This window comes from Dissoconium aciculare (genome assembly GCF_010015565.1).
Source record: "Dissoconium aciculare CBS 342.82 unplaced genomic scaffold K489scaffold_7, whole genome shotgun sequence".
In the NCBI taxonomy this organism is placed as follows: Eukaryota; Fungi; Ascomycota; class Dothideomycetes; order Mycosphaerellales; family Dissoconiaceae; genus Dissoconium; species Dissoconium aciculare.
In genome coordinates, this window is record NW_022984957.1 from 1,004,498 (window position 1) to 1,025,590 (window position 21,093).

A 21,093-nucleotide genomic window follows, 5' to 3' on the forward strand; every position below is an offset into this window, starting at 1 on the left:
CGGCAATTCAAGAACATCCCGCACAATCAAATAGTATTGAAATGGGAAGGTGTCGAGGTACTTGGTCATCTTCAACTGCGCTTCGCCGTTGGCGTCCTTGATAAATTCCGCTCGGGACAGATCGAGAATGCTCTGCTTGGTCGCATCCGCTGTGTTGCGGGCTGCTGAATCAACAATGATGAAGACAACCATGATTCGCTCTTCGTGAGCCTGGCGGACTAGTTGGCGAATGGAGGTATGGTCCTCGCATTCTCCGTCTGAGATTATCAATTGTAGCTGCCATAGGTCGCTCGCAGAACCGGTGGCTCGCATGCGGGCTTCGCGGAAGATGGTGATTGATTCCTGGAGGAGCTTGCGTACATCGGTCTTGGATTGCGCAAAGGTGAATTGGCGAAGTATTTCCGCGCCGGCTTCGGACGTGTAGGGAATGCTGAAATCATGCGCTACATTGATCTCTTCGCCAAAGCCGACAACGCACACCTCGCCGACCTCCAACATTGCCATGCCCTTAGCGACCAGCGCCAGAGTGTCAAATGCCAGGTTCTTGCTTTCTCGCTCAGTCATCGATTCTGAATCATCAATGGCAAGCATAATTTGGTAGGACCGCTTGCTCGGGATTGCTCGTCGCATCCAGATCTTGTCTCGTTTGTACGACGAAGCGATGTAAGGAATGATTTTCTTGATGTTCAGGCGCTTTCCCGTCCGAAAATCACCACGCATCTTTGTGGCTTGGGTGGGATTCAGGATCAAGCGAAGATGCTCAGAAAGTACGATGGCCATGGTCCGCGTTCGTGCTTCGTGCTCTGCCCACATCTTACGAGCATCAGCAATTGATAGACCTTCTAAATCCTCGTCCGTAGACAGATGCGTGTTGGTTAATTGATCGTGTACGTCGTCCAATTCATCCTCGGAATCGTTTTGACGATGTTCGTCTGTCTCGCTCATGTCAACCTGTGTACGGGCCCCGATCATCGCTTTGGTATCCAATCGTGAGTCAGACGCATTCAAATCTGGTTGGAGGCTCGAGTCGGGCATCTCAATGTCTTCGCCCTGTTCGGCTGGTGGTTTTTCTGGCGGCGTCTCAACATTGCTTGGATCATCAGTCTCGTCCATTTGGATAGCGTTATCGTTGTCGAAGGACTTTGATTGGTCGGCAGAAGCGGTGCCCAAGGCCTGCATATCATTTTCGGCTTCGTTCTCGTCTGGGAGATGCTGGAATCTCTGGTCATTGGTGTCCAGCTGATTCGGGTTCGCTTCATCCGTGCCTTTGTCTTCCTGCGCAGCTTCGATTTCACGATGTTGGTCATACCATTGCTTGAGAGCATCGCCCAACTGCTTGAAAGGTAAAGTCTGTGGTCGGTCCAGCCCCTCGGCCTGACCAGGCATTTGTTTCTCCTGTCCGGCCTCCTGACCCTCAGCGTCGCCGGCGTCGGCCATCGACTGATCGACCAGCTCGGATTCTTCTGGATCCTGTGTGGTCGAAGCGGTGGCGGCGTTTTTGTTGACTTGATCCTCATCATTGCCTTGTCCGGCATCGGCAGCATTCGGCGCCTCGGTGGGGTCTGGAGGTGCGGTATCTTTGCTTTCCATTGCGGCGACATTCGAGTCAATGTCATCAGGCTCATCTTTAGACTCTTCGTTGCCTTCGTTTGCGCTTTCTGCAATCTCGTCCTTAGAATCCTGATCTTCACTGACGTCTTCCTCTGGTTCACCATCATTTTCTTCCAGCTGCTCGGGGTCTTCGGCGCCTGCTTTAGGCGTTGCAGAATCATCATCGTGCAGCTCATCGCCATTCTCTGAGATCATGTCGTCATCAAGATCCGACTCGATGCTCCCAATAGAAGCGTCGTCGCCATCCATCACAATGTCTTCCGGCAGTTCAAGGTTCTGCTCTTCCTTCGCGTGCGCATCGGTCTGGTCGAGTTCACTCGGTGGAGCAGTGTCCTCGTGATCTGCTTCCACGTCAGGTTCCTCAAGTGCATCGTCACCGTTCTCGGGCATTTGCTCGTCTTGGTCATCTTCATCTGCTGCTGCACCAATATCGTCGCTTTTCTTCCCTTTCGTGTTTTCTCCTTCCTTGTCCTGGGTCTCTGGCTCGTCCCCTTCCCATGTTTTCTCATCATTTGCCTCAGCACCTAATTCATCGCCCTTGCCGGCTTCTTCATCCAAATCAGCTTCAGATTGGTCATCCTTCTCGGTCTCGTCGTCCTGCGAATCTGCGCCATCGTCCATTTCTCCCTCAAATTCTTCATCGGCCATGTCGACCGCATCTTTTTCGGCATCCAGTGGATTGTCCTGGTCTTGTGTATTGGGCTCTTGTGCAAGCTCTGAAAGATCCTCATCGTCTGCAATGTCTTTACTGATGTCTTCGGCGCCTTCGCCGTCTCCAAGCCCAGTGCCGCTCTCAACGTCTTTGGACTGTTCTTTGCCTTGTGACTTCTCTGCTGGGCCACAGAAACCGTCGTTCGCGAGCTGTATGAAATGTAGACCAAGCTGATGAGCCATCATGCAGGTAGTGGATAGCATATCACACGTTTCTCTGAATGTCGAATCTATGGTGGTGGCATAGGCTTGCAGAATCGGGAGTAGCAACTTCGTGAGTGATGCTAACTCCGCAAGAGTGGAATCATCTTCGGCGCTTATCATTGTGGCATTCTCCATGAGGGTCGTTATTTCTTGAGCAATGTCAGGGATTTGCAGCGCCTTCAACTTTTTCTCCAGATGCGCGCGTTGGTTGGCAAGCCATGCTTTGGCGAACGGTTTCTCAGCCTTGATGCTTCCGACGCGATCATTTTCTTCGATGCATGCATGTACCTGCTCTGCAAGATGCCCCAGAGTATTTGACCATTGCTCAGCTCCGATAGAGGAAACGTCTCTTGTCTGTGTCTCGATCACACCTGCCTGGTTAGCCCAACGTCCGAGACACGATAGCGTGGGACCAAGCTCAGTATAAGCCTGGACGCCTTCATTGACGATGGAGCTTAGATTTTGGAGCGCGAGACAAAATCGGCCTTCGAGCTCTCTGACACGTGCGTCGTCCATATTGCGCGGCAAGTTGAGGAGTGGCGTGAGGCCTGTAATGATCGTCTCAATCATTGCTGCTTCTTGTTCAACAGAGTCTATGATCTCAGTATAGGTCTTGTTTGCGAGAACGCTCTGAGCTTGGACGCAGTGTGCCGACGCTCGCGCGACCTCGACAATGCTGTTCGCATCTATCAAGATCTGGTTCAAATTCTTCGTGCGTCGTGCCGATGGACGGTGAGAATGCGCAAAGGTCTTCATATGGTTGAGCGTTCGATTGAGTAGAGTGACGTCTCTGGCACATTCAGTCAATGCGATTTGCTGCTGAATCGAGCCCTGCAACATGCTTTCGAGCAAAGTTCTTGCTCGAGCGACTTCAGCAGGAGTGAGATCATCCGAATGCTTTGATGCCGCAGAACGAACATCAGACATGATGTGAAGCGTCTTGTAGAAGTCGAAGTTGACCTTGCGGCGGTGCGAATCAACCTGGTGTAACGGGGAAGTCCTCGAGAAAATAACATGGATTGACTTTTGTCCAGACAAAGCGTCTTCACTAAGGTTTGTTTGAAAGCCCATCGTCCGCGTGTCCTTGAGGACGTCGGCAAGCAGACGGCGTTTCTGTGCTTTGAGCTGCTGGATTTGCGGCTTGTTCTCTTCGTTGAGGATGTTCGGAGTGGCCTTTCGCAACCCTGTGATATCTGCTTGGAGCTCGGCCAGCCACTCCCTGACCAGTTCAGTACCGTTTGTTATCCTATCAGGAGTGGCTGAGGGGATTGAATGTCCTTGTCGATGACTTGCAGCAAGCTGCCCGAGGTGCGCGGCTTGTTGATGCCATCGCCGAGACTGTGGGTTCACACCAAGGTCTCCGATGTCAAGCTTAATGACGAACGATTGTGCCCCATTCACCTCGTTGCTACTCAAATTCTCGTCTGGAAAAGCACCCTGGATATATGGTGCCACGGGCTCACAGAGTAACTTGCGGTATTTTCGCACCAGACGGAAAAGTTTTTTGTGCGATGACTTGGCACTTGTCTTGAGTGTTTCAAGGTTTCTGTCCTTCCAACTTGCCAGTTGAATGATGTTTTTGACCTGTTTGTCCAGGTCTGCTCGTTTCTGAAGGAGATGTTTTTTGACGGCAGGTTCGAAGTAAGCATGGAAGTGGATTAGTCCCGAAAGACAATCCCTTATGACTGTATAGCATGCATGCTTCTGAGACCGAATTGTGAGATCTGCCAGGAAATCACGAAGTACGTTCAAACGACTGGTGAATTCGCCTAGACCGCATTGTGCAAGAAAATGGCTGATCGTCTCCGCAAGTTGTTGCGCGAATTGTTGGTACTCACGGTCATTGCCTAGATCCTCGGAAGCGCGGATCACACTTTCGTAAGCGACATACCACCACGAGGCAGCATCACGCTGGCAATTATAATCCTCTCGGTCAAAGAGTCCCGTCCAGGTGCTAAGTTCAAGTTGGCGCCAGCTGACGACAATATCCGTAAGACTGTCGAGGAGCTCGAGCGCGGAGAACTCCTTGCTCGCCACTTTCTGCCATTCCCCAACTGTTGCATGTAGCTTTTCAACTGGGGGTATAAAACTAGCCAATGGTTGGCTGTGACTTAGATCTTCAATGTCGGAGCAGGCGCGAAGCACATCGATAGGGGTTGCGTGGTCTGGCCAAGCGGTGTGGATGACGTTGAAGCGGGTTCGAACCTTGCTGATAAGCTGCAACAGCTTTTTGCATTCACTGATGTTTGCATCGAGGTAAATGTTCTGCTGTTGCTTAGATGCCTTCTGACCGTCCAGTTTTCCTCTGAGTTCCTCGAGGGCACAGATCAAGCCCGGTGCAGTGGATGATTCATTTTTTGTAAGATTTCGATTCGAAGCTAGTTGAGCGAAGCTCAGCTGTAATTCAATCAAAGCTTTGGGCCGCTCAATTCCCCCAGAATAGAACGCTCGGTAGAGGCGAGCGACCTGAACCACGATGTCTTGCGCTTTGTTTGGTAAGTCGATTCCCTGATCTTGGACTTTGTGCTCACCGTCAAACAGCGGGAACATGCTTTGAAGATCCTCCGGAGTAGGATCATCCTGTGAGTCGTCCTCGCCACGATATTTATAAATACTAGAGTTAGCGGCGGCCAGCCTTTGGTCGCGAGTCAGTTGATTCTTCCAGATCTCGTATAGGCCGCAGAAGACGTTTTCGACTTCTACAAGCAAGCTTGATGATAGCGCTCCCTCTGGAACGAAAGAAGATCGAACACCCTGCACAGCGAGCCAATACAGCCTTTCTTCTTGCGAGCGGCATGCAGCGACTGCCAAAGTCATTTGGACATCAGACGTCCAATCCGCAAGCTCCGCTCCCGCCAGCGGCGTAATCTCTGCGAGTGAAGCACTTTGATCATTATGAAGCGTATCAGGCTTCGTTTTGTTGGCCATGTGCTTGGAAACCTGCAAGCAATCGATACAGCCGATGATCGGCGACACAAAGTCTGCATATGCACGATACTGTCGCATCAATCGTTCCCGGATGACTGAAAGGTTAGTGCAGACCTCTTCTGTTAATGCCATAGAATATGAATCATCGGTTTGCAATTCAGCCAATGACGTCAAGATTCTCATCAGTGCATCGAGTTCAGACGATAATTGAGCAAACTCAGAGACCTCTGGCCTGCAGCCTTTTGGTATTGATGGTCCGCTTCCGATTTCTTTGAGTTGGCCTTCAACTTGACGCCCTCGTAATGACTCAGATTGTCCTGTCCACGACGTTGTGAAAGACCGCAAAGCAGCATGCGTGCTTCTCAACTCATCCTTGTGGTACTCAAACGATGTTCGGGAGATTGAAAACACTTGCCTTGGATCAAGTCGAAAGCTCGGTATGTAAAATTGCAAACAACTCACAGCGAAAGCCCTCCAGGCTGAAGCAGATCGAGGATCGTATGCGGTTTGTCCGATTTTGCAAAGATATTCCACGGCAACCATGACGTTCTCAAGGGCGCGCTGTATTGTACCGTTCAGATTGAAAGAACTGAGAGGAAGTCGCTCGAATGGTAAATTAGCTTCAACCATCTTCAGCAAGCGATCTGCCACATCCTCAAGAGCTGAGTGGGCTTCAGCTGTATGTAGCGATCGTAAGACTCCTGTGACGAGTGATCGCAGGCATATATCCAAGGCGCGCACTTCGCTAACACCTAATAGATCGGCTTTGGAGGCAATGCATTGGCCAATCACGCCGCTTTCTACCTCTAGCAGAGATAGATTTCTTAATGTGACGTGATCCACTTCTGAGAGGCTCCGCATTAGGCTTGTAGATATACTGGACAGGCTGGAAGCGTCAGATCCAGTGGCTGCGATTACATCGCCTGCGTTATGGGAACTCAAAGCGAGCAGCTTGAAACTCTGCCAAGCGGGCATGGGCGTGTCCGCTGCTACGTATCTTCCGACACTGGCCAGCGTGCTACGCCCTGCAAGAATTTCGACTTTTGCGACCAATGTGGTTTCCGGGAATTGTGTGCTCTGGAATGCTAAACGAGCAAAGTGTTGACAAAGAATTTCAAATGTGTCTTTGAAGAGGGGAACCGTGTCCTTGGCATTTTCCGGCATTCGAGATTTTGGCAATAGTGCCTTGATCTTGTCCGCAAGCGATTGAAAGTCGGGTGCAAGGTTGGTCAATGAGAGCGATTGCAGTAGTGCTCCGCGTAGGTCGGCTGCCTGCGTAAGGAACAAAGGAGAGTCACGCATGGCAACATCAAAGTCGTCGACAGTGGCTTCGAATGTGACCAACGCTTCCAACTGTTGCACTGTTTCGGGGCTTGGAGCTTGTAGTGTTCTGTAAAGTGCCAGACTCGCATGGGCCGTTCCTGATTTCAAGTTGATATTTGCACTCGCCAGATGGTCATGCAAACGAGGAAGTACCGGCGATTCGACATTTGCTGCGAATTTGGTGATATCTCTGGACATGAGACTGCCGGCGACACAATAGGCGTTGACAGTCGCTTGATCTAGTAGGGGCGATTCCAGGAGATCAACGCCAACACCGCAAAAAGAAAGAGCAGCCACGACAGCGTTTTGAAACTGTTCCACACATGTCAGTGACGGATACCACATACCAAATGCCAGCCACCATGGATTTCTACGAACCAGGATAATATGATCATTTTGATCAGAGGCGGCATCTGAGATCCAGCCACGAATCATATCAACATAAGCGGCAATTGCATCTCTTATCGTAGCATCCTTCAGTTGCCTTCCGTCCAGGCGTGCGATACGCGAGAGCCTGTCTATTACTTGTTTGTTCACTTTCATCGATTTGAGGCGATTTTTAAGGTTGCCAGACATCAGACCGAGTTCAAGTTTTGCGGAAAGGATTGACGCTCGTCGACGAACCAAATCGGATTGCCCTGTAAAGTACTCATTGTTGAGAGGATGGATGGTCTAGTGGACACGTACTGTCAGCTGCAGAAGGAGACAACAGTGCTTCAAAAGGTAACCAACCTGGACGTATGCAAAGTCTGAGGGAAGGCCCATGTTTTCGGCGTTTTCCTGATGGAATGATAGAATCTGCTCGAGTACTGCTTCATCAAACACAAAGCTATTGATGGCTAAGTTAGCAGTTCCAGCCTCCGATTGAATGTTTCTGGAGAACAGCGAGCGATCAATTTCTTGCCCGAAATCCTTCACGGCAGCTCCATCGCTGAAAGCGAGATGATCGCGCAGGATTGAACCGTTGACCGTCGATGTGAACTTGGCATCCGACGCATGTCTGCCAACAACTCGAAATCGTGCCATGGCTGATTCTGCGGCGAGAGGCTCGCATGTCAGTGGCACCAGGGGATACGCAGGTGAAAGATGCAACTCAACAGCACGGTTGCGCATGGCACGCGAAAGTTCTCCAAACCGCGAGTCTACAGTGAGGAACACTTTGAAGTTTGGATGAGGCTTGATGATGCGGGGTGTTCCATCGGCATTGCTATGCTCATTGATGCTCAACACACCGTTTGGTTCAAGTAAGGAATTGAGTCGATCGAGAACTGAAGGACTACACAAGTTTGCGTTGTCCAGAACTACCCACTGGCCTAGACTCATAGCCTCTATCAAAGGACCGTCAACCCATTCGAACCTCGCCTTTTCCGCGTCTGCCGAATTCGAGAATAGTTCGAGTATATGCTCGGCGTCCGCTCGCAAAGTGGCTGGTAAGCGCTGTATAAGATCGGCCAACCGCTTGTGGTCACTCTGACATAGTTCGGCAGATTGGAGCGCAATCAGAATCTCAACGATCTGGGAACTTGTGCCGTCGATGATGACATCTTTGCAGAATCGAGAGAGAGCCTTACAGAATTCTAGCAGGGAGGAAGTTGCATGCCGACTTGTGTCAACTTGCTCGTAGCCTCCAATGAGGTCTATCGCATCTGTATCCGCATTCATCGCGATTGTGACAAGCGAGGTGCCTGTTACAGCAGCCAAATGCTCAACTAGCAAGGTTTTACCCGAGCCGGTCGGCCCTACCAGTATCACGGGCCAGCATTGTTGTACACAGACCATGATCCATTGCAAGGCGCGAAGTTGTTCACCGGTCAAAGACTGAGCAGCGAACGTCTGGTAATCTGCGGTCAATGTATTTCTTGGGAGGACTCCCAGACCTACCTGAAGCATCGAGTGTGAGCTGTTGCAGAAGAGCGAAAACTCATTCACATCGTCTGGAAAGATAGTCGCAAAGAGATCATTTACGCAGGCCTGATCTCCTGTCGAGCGGAAGCGAGATGTGAAAAGCATCTGCGCGATATCACGAGGCGACGCCGCACTCAAGACTCCTTGAGATGAGGCTGCAAGACTCAACCAGCGCGAGACATCTCTGAGATTGAATTCCCACGGGCCGCCTGCCAATCCGAATCGCTTGCGCTCAGAGACTTCAGTCGTGAGGTCAGAAACAAAGCTCACCACTTTCTCGATGTACGACAACCCGATGGTCGGGTAATTGCGGCGACAAATTAGCGCAAGGTCATCTGCACTGAAAACGTCAGCAAATACAACAGTAAACCGATTCACAAATGAGGCCGGTAGGCCTTTGCGTCCGCCACCCTGATGATGGGGATTTTGGGCTGCAAATATTCTGAAATCGGGATGCCTCGTGAAAGTTTGTCCGAGTTCAGGGATGAAGACCTCTCCTCTGTGGTCAAGACATGCGTTCAGACCTTCGAGCACTGCTTGCGAGGCCAGATTCATCTCATCGAGTAACACCCATTCACCCTTCTTCATAGCATGTAAAAATGGTGCATCTCGCCAGGAGAATGTCCCGGTTTGAGCGCCTTCTACCGGGGCATCCGCTCCGAAAAGATCCAGTAAATCTGTTTGATCTGAAAGATTAATCCTGGTCAGGGGCATCCTGGCAGCGGCGGCGATCGCTGTAATTAATGCGGTTTTGCCGACGCCCGGGCTGCCTTCCAACATGATCGGTTTGGTGAGTTGCAAAGCCCGCAGCACTCGTAAAGCATTTATTTTGGTGGTAGTAGGCTCGAAGGTAAATTGAGGATCTGCGCCCTCGTGCACGAGACTTCTGGCAACGCCGAAGGGGCCGATGCGGAAGTGAGTGTGGTCTGAGCTAACATCGATCTTTTGGTTGTAAATGGCAACAGTGTCGAGCGCGGCCAATTGGCCCAGCTTCCGAATGCAGATCTGACGCTCTTCATCCAGGTCTGACATGGCCAATGACATAAAACCTGCAGGATTGGCACCAAGCGTGTCAACGTAAACCATGGCAGCACCATGGACAAAGGCGGCCCTTGGATCGACACTGGCGTAGGCATTGATGAAATCTATCCATGCCAATGTATCACGGATAGATATCGAAGAGGTGACAGACGTATCATACCTGCTCCGAAACCATGTCGCAAAATTGACTATTGCAGTACCAAATGGCTTAGCAGCGACATTGATTTTCGCATCAACAATGTCTAGGATATCCTCGTGGCTTGACAGCGATGGAACCCAGATCTCGGTGAAACGATTTCGCAACGCAGGCGACAGTTCTCTTTTTCCGTAGTCACCGCCCGGATTCATTGTGGCAAAGAATTGGAAGCCAGCGGAAGCGACGATGGAGGCGTCCATGCTGCCCTTTTCGGCCAGCAAAATGGTGCGCTGGGGTTCCAGCACGCTATTGATGCGCTCCAAGACCGAATCATCGGCAAGTGAGATCTCGTCGAGCAGAAAGAAGCTGCCCTCCTTCATTGCTTGTACAAGACTACCGTCGACCCATTCGAAGAGCGCCTTGTACCGTGTGCGCAGAAGGTGAATTTGAACATGTTGCTCACTGATGACCTGAGCTGCGTTCGCCGTCTCGCTCAAACTTGAGAGCCATTGATCATATTCACGAAGAAGCGCATCCGTTGACCCCAGGGTCTCGTCGTTGGCTACTACCATAGGAACTTCCTGCAAAAGCTGTCGGAGCGCCGTTTCGATGGAAGCTCGATTCCGAACAGGCCGCTGCGAACCTATCAGATCGGCGGTCTCTGTATTCTGATGCGCGTTGACGACATGCAGACGCTGTTGAACTGCAGATGCGAGTAGTTGACAGACGGTTGTTTTGCCGCAACCAGTCTCACCGACTAACAGAACAGGTTCGTTGTTTTGAATGGCCCGGACAACAAGAACATACAATCTGCGCATGGCTCGAGTCCAAACAATGGGCAGAGCGACAGGACTGGCCTGAAACTGTCTGATCTCATTGGAAGTGGTCGAGTAAAGGATATCATCATCAATGAGAACCTTAGGTCCTTTCCTGCTCATAACTTTCTCGAGGATAGTCTTCAGAGCGGAACGTTCCTCTGTCTTCCGGACTCTTTCACCAAGTAGCATGTATCCATTCTGTGCCAATTGTTCGATCGTACTGTTGTCTCGCAGAGCCCATCTGAACAAGTCACGCAGTGTTGCGAAGCTTTTATGCTCGAATAATCGATTCTCTTGCCGTAAGGTCGCCAACTCAATATACACGTCGACAATTTTCTTGCATCTAGACTCGGGGAGTTTGGTTCTTTTGTGAAGAATTTCCTGCAGCTCATTAATCGGGATGTCATCAAAGTGGAGCTCAAGGAACCGATTGCGAAAGGCTCGAGATAATTGCTTTCTACCGCCGTACAGACCAGCTGGGTTCTGTGTGGCAAAGAGCATGAACTCCGGATGTGGACGAACAATCTCCTGCGTCTCTGGCAGTAAAAGCTCCCGATTATCATCCAAAAGTCGATTGAGCGCTTCCAGGACGTCGGTGGGTGCTAAGTTAAGCTCATCGAGCACTATCCAATGACCTTCACGCAACGCCTTCACCAGAACACCCTCTTGAAAATGAAGTCGGCCGTTCGAGTCTGAAACATAAGTGCCCAGATACTCTTGCAAGTCGGTGTGTTCATGGTTGTTGATTCGTACGAATTCATGGCCAGTGCGTTTGGCGAGATATTCTATCATACTAGTCTTGCCGCTGGAGGTTGGACCTTGTATCAAAACAGGGAATTGTCTTGTGCTTGAGGCCCTTGCAAGATTTTCCAGATTCGTTTCGACGAAAGGTGTGAAGATATAGTGTGATTGTTCTTCCTGTTCTTTCTCCCCGCAACGAATCCAATGTTTGCTACCAGGATAGGCCTGCACGTAGCAGTGCTCGTCCGACGGCTTTCGTAGCGGTTTGCGCAGGTCAGCTGCAACATTGGTGCGCTTTGAAAAAATCGACCTTTCAATTATAGGACGCACGACACCTGCAGATTCAACGTCCAGAAATGTCACGAAGCTCATCTGGAATCCTTCATAAACGGCACGGCGCAGGCTGCAGAGATGATGTATGCGCTTCGCGAAGCTTAGCGTCCTTGTCAGAGTGCGGAGTGAAAAGTGTGGCTTTTGTCCGGCACCATCAACAAGTCGGTTTTCATCGGTAAGGGCAATGATTGTCTGGTAAAGCACACTGATGTCGGTGACAAGCGCTGGATCGGAAGTGATTTCCTGGCGAAGATACGCTGCCACGATGCTTTGCAGGCTTTTCAGATCCTTGTCCGGACTATTGACATAAATTTCCGTAAACCGAGAGCGGATGCCCGGAGGGAGATCTTTCTTCCCAACATCAGTTGCAGGGTTCATGGCAGCAAACACTCTGAAATCGGGATGTGCCTCAATTCTTTCAATATTTCCGGCTTCGGTTAGGAGGATGGAAGGTGATTCTGAAGCAAGTAGGTCGGATATTGACTCCAGTGTATCCGAAGAAGCAAGATTGATCTCGTCCAGCAAGATCCAGTCTCCGTTGCGGACAGCTTTCACTATATTTCCTTCAATGAAGCTGAATAGAAATGCATCGCTTGCGCCGGCTATGCTTCGTTCAGCGGTCGTCATCTTGTGCGTGAAACTTTCCCAGCGAGCAAAGTCAATGAAACGCTTGGAATCTACCTTGCGCTTTTTGTTTGGCGTCTCTCCTTCACGAGTTGGCGAAGCGAGCTGTTGCTGTTTCTGTTTCTCAACCATCTTGAGCGCCTCTCTCCAGAGCTTACAAACTGCACGCCAATTGGCTTTGGCGGTCTGCTTTCCAAGCAGTTGCAGAAATTGCTGGTTTTTGGTAGCACTGAAACCTTCTTCGAAAAGGTCATCGAACTCTTCCTTCAGAGGAATCATGAGACTGCGCGCATTTACTGGTTTGAACCCACCAAGGAGATCTCCTGCTTCACTCTGCTGAGAGAGGTTGAAAGCTACTAGCTTTTTGCCAAGATTGCTCGCAAGGTGTTGCACCGCGGTCGTCTTTCCGACACCGGTCTCTCCAACAAGGAGAAGCGGTTCACGGTTTATCACGGCAGCTGCCACTCGCTCGAGCATACGGGTCGTATGTGGACTCGTAGAGAATGGAGTATCCGACCGCCGCACAGAATGCGACGCGACCAAGCTATATCGTCCGATGTTAAGACCCGATTTAGCAATCTGATACGACACTTCTCTTCGCTCAAGCAAAAAGTCACGACGCTGGGGGTCTATTTGAAGTTCCTCGGCGATTGACGCTGCGAGTGTCTGGCGTGCTGTACCGTCCGGAAGAAATCCAGCAAAACAATCCATCGCTTCGAGGAATCCCGAATCGATGTCGTTACTGCTGTAGGAAGTGCGGTGGCTCAAAAGCGTTGAAACACGCTTCAGCCACTTCAAAAGATCTCGTGGGCTGATCTCACGAGCTACCATTCCTCTTTTCTGGTCTGACAGGGTACTTCGACTCGTCTGGACAACCCGCTCATAGACCGACATGAATTGCGGAAGGAAAGGACTCATTGTCGGGTAGAGAGCGTGCGCGATCGTAGAATGCTCAGCGTGGCTCGGTAGCGAGAGGTTAATGCATGTCCAGTGCCTCGTCCCAAGCATATGCATTGACGGGCGGATCTCTTCCCCTTTGTGATTTAATGTGGTGCGAATCGTGGCCAGAATGCGGAAACCTTGTGCAGCATGGATTGTTTCCCTGCGATTGGGAATTGAAAGCGTCCTTCGTTCAATGAGGGGAAGTAGAGTGCCGATTACTTCGGTCGGCGCCCGATCTAGGTCCTCAATGAGCACCCATCGCCCTTCTTGAACTGCGGTCGTCAAAACACCAGGCTTCCATGTGAATGATCCAATCGTCACCCCTGTGGTGTAAACACCGAGAAGAAGCTTGGCATCGCTCTGCTCGTTCAGATGTAGCGTAATCATGCTATCCAGTTTACCCAGCTTTGCAGCCGCGTGGTGGACTTGCAAGGTCTTTCCGGATCCGGTAGGACCTGTAATCAGTACTGACTTTTGGCATTTCAAAGCGCACGCGAGGCTTCTTGTATTGGACGCAGTTGTGTAAGTTTTCACAAGAGCCTCCCTGTGATCATTCTCATAATCGATCAAACTATCTCGGGGAAACATGACGCCGCCAAGAGCACAGGTATGAGCATCAACATGCTCGAGCTTGATTGCGCGACGAAGTGCTTCTGGTACACTTGAGGGATCTGCGCTTACGTTTGCGCACAGTGCCCGCACGACATCGCTACGATCCTCTTCCCATAATGTGAGGAATCTGTAATCAATGGTTTTCTCGTCCCACGGGCCTTCCATCTTGGCTGCTGTTGAATTGTGATCCAGATATCTGGTCAACATGGTTCCGTACCAGCAATCTGCAGCGTTCAGATACAGCTGCAAGATCCGGATAATGAGGTTCGTGACTGGTCTGTCTGCATGTCCCAGACGAGCGCTCAATGCTGCTGCATTTATGTATTTGCGGAAAGCATTTTTGTTGCTCTTTAAAAGTCGATATATGCCTAGCAGATACAGGGCAGTCTCGGCCTGATCTGCACCTATTTCAAACGATGCATGTTCCTGTTCCAGCACTCGGACAGCACATGGGGTCAGGAAGGTCGCGAATGGCACGATCCGACCAAGGGCGCCGACAGTCGCTGCGAAACTGCCATGTCGCCGTAAATTGGCGCAGACGTAAGCAAATTGATCCTCGCAATGTGCCAGCAAAATGTATGAGTACGACGGGTCGAGTGCGCCTTTCGTCAAATTTTGCAAGTATTCCGCGTCGCTTGCATGTTCAAATACGTGCAGAAACTGTTCAGGCAGATGCATTATTGCCTCAAGAACATGTTCGTTCCCGGAGTGCGGCATTATATGATACGATCACTCGACAATCGGGAGGCTCCAGAATATGGCCATAATGTGAAGGCAAAATGTATGCTCGTTCAGATATGGCGATCAACTTTGAAGTCTACAGTGCAGTCGAAAAAGATAAATTCCGCAATCAAGGTTCGGCGTACTTGCTGCTCGGCTTACTCTAAGTGAGCTTTCATTCTAACCCAAAGGAGACGTCCTCCGCCATATTTCGAGATTCATTATCACTGGAACACACGCGAGCACAACTTCCATCGCATCTCAGATCGTCAGCATCACACCGGCATCATGTCAGCTCCTGTCGCATCCGTCGCACGAACATGCACTCGATGCATCCGCTCATCTCCAGCATCCTTTAGTGCTCGCTCAGGCCATATCGCCGCCTTCCGAGTTCAGCAACATAATTCGCGGCGATGGCAGTCAACAGAAGCTGCGGCGCCGAGCAATCCGAAAATCGCCAGCATTGTGGATCAAATCAGTCAATTGACCCTGCTTGAGACAGCAGACCTCGTGTCATCATTAAAGGTATTTTCAACATGCAGCATGTTTGGGTTGGCCCACAGTGTTTAAAAATGGTTGCTCATGGAGTATCAATAGTCAAGATTGAACATCCCCGACATGCCAATGGGTGGATTCTCAGCAGGTCCGGCGCCCGCGGCAGCCCCAGCAGCGGCTGAAGAGCCTGAGGATGCAGCACCAGCAAAGGAGGAGAAGACTCTGTTCAACCTAAAGCTCGAGTCGTTTGAAGCCACCGCGAAGCCCAAGGTCATCAAAGAGATCAAGAGCATGTTGGGATTGAGTTTGGTGGATAGCAAGAAATTCGTCGAATCAGCGCCCAAATTGATGAAGGAAGCAGTACCAAAGGAGGAGGCTGAGAAGATCATTGCGACACTGAAGGCGCTTGGCGCAGTTGTGAAGATGGAGTAACCATTCGATGTTTCGAGTAAAGGGGACTGGGGACTGGGCAATTCCGCCTCATTTTGGGAAATTACATTCTCAATGGTGAAAACAGGTGTATCATGTACATGTATATTCGGTGGAAATGGTTTAGCGATTGTAACATGTTCTTACTTCTTTGCTTCCTTGCGATTCGAGTCTTCTTCTTGTTCTTCCTAGGCTTTGAAAGCGGAATCGGGGTCGCATGACCGACATGAGCACTGGGGCAACCCAAGAACACTTGATATCCTCAACATGAGAGTCTGATCAGAACAAAGCCTTCCACGAACGAGAAATCCGTCGTGGGCAAATACTCTGGTGACTAGTTTCATTTCCCTCTCTCTTGATTATATGGAGTGATCTGTACTGCTGTGCCTGTCATTACATGCCTAGGTAGTGGTTGATTGTTCGTTCTCATCCAGGCAATTGGCTCACTCGTACAGAGCGAACCCTAAGTTCACCGCGCGCCAGGCGGGCGCAGCCTTGAAATCACGATGTTGTGAGCACGATTTAAGGCCCATCAACACTGTTGCGCTCCTCAATAGATTCTCTCAGCCCATGACTGGGCTATCTGATCTAATGCTCCATGTCAGGACTCCTGTTAAACCCTGACTCTGGATCTTCCGGCCGAGCTTCGTCAAGTCGCAGTCCAACAGTTGCGGCATCATCTTCAACAGGCGATCGCTTTGAAGATGACCTTGAGCTTGATGCTGATGAGCTCTCGCGACCAAACGGAGCACCATACAATGACGTTCTAGATGGCGCGTAAGTTCTGACTCAGTGACTGATCGCTGCGACTCTCTTTCTAATGTCATGTAGCGTGTCTTTCAAGCGCAAGCAGAAGATCCAGCCGCCGTCATTCACTTCTCGCTTCCTACCGGCCTCATTCAGTCTGCGCTCCAAAACCTCGACAAATGTGCAAACCACACCGATATCACCGCCGAGGCGGCTTCGTGCCCGCGACATTAATCACATCGAGCCATCATCGGACAATATACTGAACTATCTCAATGCGCCTGCCGATGCAGGGGCTCATTTACACGACACAAAGGATGCCGGGGCATTAGACTGGTATGTGGAGGGCCCTGGGAGGCGAGTAGGTTACGACGATCTCACCGCAATCGATTGGATATACGAGTATAGCAAAGAGCGCACACGACTACGACAATTAGCAGCGAATGCACCAGGACTGCTGGGCCAGATCAAGCTTGTAGCCGACGCGAGTCACATATGGTGGATTTTGGTAGCGACTGGTCTCGCCGTCGGAGGCATCGCCGCAGGGATCGACATCACTAGCGATTGGCTCGGGGATCTGAAAACGGGCATGTGCAGCAATGTTCAAGATGGAGGAAGGCTCTATCTCAACAAGGTTTTCTGTTGCTGGGGCGGCAGCAGTCTTGCGGAATGTCCAGATTGGCGAACATGGAGCCAGATCACGGGCGTACGAAACTCAGGGGGAAGCTACATCGTCGAATATGCGTTCTTCGTTCTACTCTCGGTACTGTTCGCTACATGTGCGAGCTTACTGGTCATCAACTTCTCTCTATACGCAAAACAGAGTGGTATACCAGAGGTGAAGGTTGTCCTCGGAGGATTCGTCATTCGCCGCTTCCTCGGTGCCTGGACGCTGATTGTCAAGTCTCTGGGGCTCTGTCTCGCAGTCGCATCCGGAATGTGGCTAGGAAAAGAAGGGCCACTCGTCCATGTGGCATGCTGCTGCGCCAATGTCTTCATGAAGCTCTTTGATGGGATCAACAGCAATGAGGCCCGCAAAAGAGAAGTGCTTTCTGCTGCGGCCGCAAGCGGAATCTCGGTCGCTTTCGGTTCTCCTATCGGTGGTGTACTGTTCTCGCTTGAGCAGCTGTCTTATTACTTCCCGGACAAGACAATGTGGGCGTCATTTGTGTGCGCAATGGTCGCTGCAGTGACTCTACAGGCAATTGATCCATTCAGAACCGGCAAACTTGTGCTTTATCAAGTCACATATCATAGTGGCTGGCACGCCTTCGAGTTGCTGCCCTTTGCAATCCTCGGTATCATGGGAGGACTTTATGGGGCTCTGTTCATCAAGCTGAATATGCGCGTCGCAGCCTGGCGCGCCTCACCCAAAAATTACTTTCAACAACACCCAGTACTCGAAGTTGTCGCCGTTTCCTTATTGACTGCCCTGGTCAGCTTTCCCCTGACCTTCCTGAGGGCACAGTCGACTGAACTTGTACAACATCTCTTCGTCGAGTGCCGAGACATCACCGACGACTTCCTTGGCCTCTGTAAGTCTGGCGTCGCTAATACGGGTGTCATATTTATGCTGCTTGTCTCATCAGTCATTGGCTTCCTGCTAGCTGGCATCACCTTTGGGCTGCGGATTCCGGCCGGTATCCTACTCCCTTCAATGGCGGTCGGCGCTCTTTACGGTCGTGTCGTTGGGCTCATCGTCGAAGTCTGGCAAAGAGAGCATCCCAACTTTATAGCGTTCGCAAGCTGTGAGCCTGACAGACAGTGTGTCACGCCTGGTACCTATGCTGTCATCGGCGCCGCCTCTGCGCTTGCAGGCGCAACCCGCATGACAGTATCAATTGTGGTCATCATGTTCGAACTCACGGGCGCCTTGACGTACGTCCTGCCCATCATGATCGCTGTCATGCTATCGAAGTGGGTAGGAGACGCATTCGGAAAGCGAGGCATTTACGAAAGTTGGATTAGGTTTCAAGGGTATCCTTTCCTAGACAACAAGGACGATCGACTGGTTCCTGATGTTCCTGTCAGCCAGATCATGACCCGTGTGGATGATCTCGCCTGCATCACAGCTACTGGACATACAATCGAGACGCTTCGGGAGCATTTGAGAGAGCATCGCTTCCGAGGTTTCCCGGTTGTGACCAACACTCGCGAGGCTGTCTTGCTTGGATATATCTCTCGCACGGAGTTGGAGTTCGCGCTCGATGCCGCAGTTTCCGTTCAACGTGCGTTGCCAACAACGACCGAGTGCTACTTCCAGCATCAGCCTCTCGCAGATCCGAACGTTACACTAGATCTTCGCCCGTGGATGGATCAGACCCCCATCACGTTGAGCTCGCGATCTTCCCTCCAGCTAGCAAGCGACATGTTCCAAAAGCTCGGACTTCGCTACATCATATTCTGCGATCGAGGACTTCTTGCGGGTCTATTGACAAAGAAGGATCTCTGGTACGTATTGAACGAGGGTGAGGAAGGACGAATTGGGTCTGGCGGTGGCGTTTTGAGGGAAGAATTGACCGGCCAAGAGGACGAAAGAGGACTTCTGAATCGACGCGATAGCAGTGGTGGATTTCCAGATGATCTGGAAGGACCGCACACAACCGCAATTCATGATTAGATTTATGTAAAGTTCACGAAATATATCATTCAGTCATTTTTTGCAGACCAAAGGATCTGAGACCATATTTGAACTGAGTCTCACGGTAGATGACGTCGAAAAAACTTCAATCTCCGTGACTCTCTTATAGTAGTAGATTGAGTCCCCAATTGGAAGGTTTCAAATCGAATCTAATTATCGTCCTGTTCCCCATCACTTCCATCGACCTCGGCGATGGGGCTCCTCTCATAACCTTTCATGGCTTTGAGTCCCATGCTGGAGACGTACAAGAACCAAGGCTCTTTGAAGTTATCGATATGGTTGAAGAATCGTCCAAATTCATTTCTCTCTTCTTCTTCCCTGAATATTCGCTGGTAGATCTCGCTTTCTTTAAAGGCTTCCAGCTTTTCTTCGTATTTATCAAAGCGTAAGGCTTCTCTCCCATGCTTGGCAGCCTGTAAGTTGTTGTACGAGTCAAACACAGGTCTCTCCAGTAGTAAGCCAAGGCCTGGCACTTTTGGAATTGAGAATCGGGTTTCGGTGAAGCTCTCGTCCATAGTCTTTAGATCTGCGCCGCTGCGAACCATGAGTGTGATCATACCGACCATCTTGCGGATCTGGTGCATCATAAAGCTTTGCCCATGCACCTTGAGGCTCAACCATTCTGATTTCGACTCGTCAGGGCCTTCGCCAATGAGGATTGGCTTCTTGTTTACGACGAAAGATTTGATGTGACGCATCGAACTCGGGTCCTTGAACGTCTTCTGGATGGTGTAATTGTGGTAGTTCTTGGTGCCAACGTATTTGTCTAGAGCCGCCTGAATGCGGTCAATTCGAGAAGAAGGAATGCGATATCGACGTTTGGCATCAACGTATGCATTCCGCAGTCGCTTTGTCGCTGCTCTGAGGCGGAGCACGCGCTCCATTTCAGCATCCGATAACGAGTGGTGCTCTGCTGGTTGATCAGCGTCGGGTTGGTTGACCTTGGTTGCATTGACCTCAGTCTTGGCAAGTTTAGCTCCGGGCTCCTCGTCATTCTTCTCCGCTTTGGCACTCGCTTCTTCTTCGCCCTGTAGTGCCTTCACCACTTCCCATCTGATATCTTCATCGATAGATTGAAGGATCGGCTTGATCTCGGATGCCTCTATTCCCTCCCAGAAGTTCTCGATGTCTTTTTGTCGGCCTTCGTAACTCGATCGATCATTCGCTTCATCCGCTAACTGTTCAAGCTGCTTCGCCAACCAACTGGAAGGGTGGGGGGGTAGAAAGGCATGTGATGGGATCAGATATTCGTACCAGCGACTGTCGCATGCTTGATAGCAAGAGAAGCTTCCGATCGTGCGCTCGATGCCCCAGACGCGAATTTGAGGGCTCAACTCTGCGTTGATCTTCTCAACAATATTCTCGTCTTCGACGATGAGTTTCAAGCTGATCATATTTCCAGCTGCGTGAACTCCTTTATCCGTCCTTGCACATCGGACCAGGCTGCTCTTCTTCGGGTCTTCGGCATTTGCCTTGCTGATGGCGCCGGCTCGAATGAAGGCTTGGAAAAGGTCTCCTTCGATTGTTCGCTCGGTTCCAGAGATCTGCATGCCTTTGTAACCCGTCCCGGAATAGCCAATTAGAACAGCCACTTTACGTTTCGGGCGCCGTTCTTCCGCTTCAATCTCCTCCTTTGAATACTGGATCCCTTGCCCTGCAACATTACCCGCACGCTCGCGTTTTGCGTTCGCGTCTTCGTTGCGCTTCCGTTTGTCTGGTTGGCTCGCGCTTGAGTCAGTGTCAGTGATACCGACACGAGTGTGAAAAGGTTCTCAGTAACCTACAAGTACTCTCCTCTTCCCATATCGCCTTTCTTATGCCGCTTGTTGTCATCGCGAAACCCCCTTCCTCCATGCTGCATTCTGGAATCTTGGAAGTTGCCCTTCCGCTTCCCGCGTGAATTCTTCTGCTGTCGCTCCGCATGACGGCTGCTGTCCTCGTTGCCGGCTCCTGCTTGTGCGGAGCTTGAAGAACCGCCCTGCGACTCCGTAGGAGCGCTCGCGCTGGCTGTGGGAGCATTGTTGTCCATGGTCGCATTGGAGGAAATGTAGTTGGGAAAGGACGAGACCGAACGCGACGCGGAACAGCTGCTGGTAGTCGTAGAATTCCCGAGCTCTATTGAAATCACCTTC

The 21,093-nt window shown here is 50.8% G+C and overlaps 4 protein-coding genes across 4 annotated transcripts; 2 read left to right on the plus strand and 2 right to left on the minus strand.

Annotated features, from left to right (window-relative positions):
• Positions 1–7,122: 7,122 nt before the first annotated feature.
• Positions 7,123–14,755, minus strand: K489DRAFT_237330 (P-loop containing nucleoside triphosphate hydrolase protein). Its single transcript, XM_033599858.1, has one exon. It carries the CDS (start codon positions 14,644–14,646, stop codon positions 7,450–7,452), a length of 7,197 nt encoding a protein of 2,398 aa, XP_033459301.1. The 5' UTR covers positions 14,647–14,755; the 3' UTR covers positions 7,123–7,449.
• Positions 14,756–14,937: 182 nt separating this feature from the next.
• On the plus strand, positions 14,938–15,872 carry K489DRAFT_358352 (ClpS-like protein; the record flags this gene model as incomplete). Its single annotated transcript, XM_033602578.1, has 2 exons — positions 14,938–15,174; positions 15,247–15,872. The coding sequence occupies 2 exons, from the start codon at positions 14,938–14,940 to the stop codon at positions 15,574–15,576; spliced, it is 567 nt and encodes a 188-aa protein (XP_033459302.1). The 3' UTR covers positions 15,577–15,872.
• A 247-nt stretch (positions 15,873–16,119) lies between these two features.
• On the plus strand, positions 16,120–18,993 carry K489DRAFT_381017 (uncharacterized protein). Its single transcript, XM_033605011.1, has 2 exons — positions 16,120–16,350; positions 16,405–18,993. Exons 1-2 carry the CDS (start codon positions 16,172–16,174, stop codon positions 18,938–18,940), a joined length of 2,715 nt encoding a protein of 904 aa, XP_033459303.1. The 5' UTR covers positions 16,120–16,171; the 3' UTR covers positions 18,941–18,993.
• A 117-nt stretch (positions 18,994–19,110) lies between these two features.
• K489DRAFT_321077 (pseudouridine synthase) lies at positions 19,111–20,822 on the minus strand (the record flags this gene model as incomplete). Its single annotated transcript, XM_033601512.1, has 2 exons — positions 19,111–20,689; positions 20,746–20,822. The coding sequence occupies 2 exons, from the start codon at positions 20,820–20,822 to the stop codon at positions 19,111–19,113; spliced, it is 1,656 nt and encodes a 551-aa protein (XP_033459304.1).
• Positions 20,823–21,093: the final 271 nt, after the last annotated feature.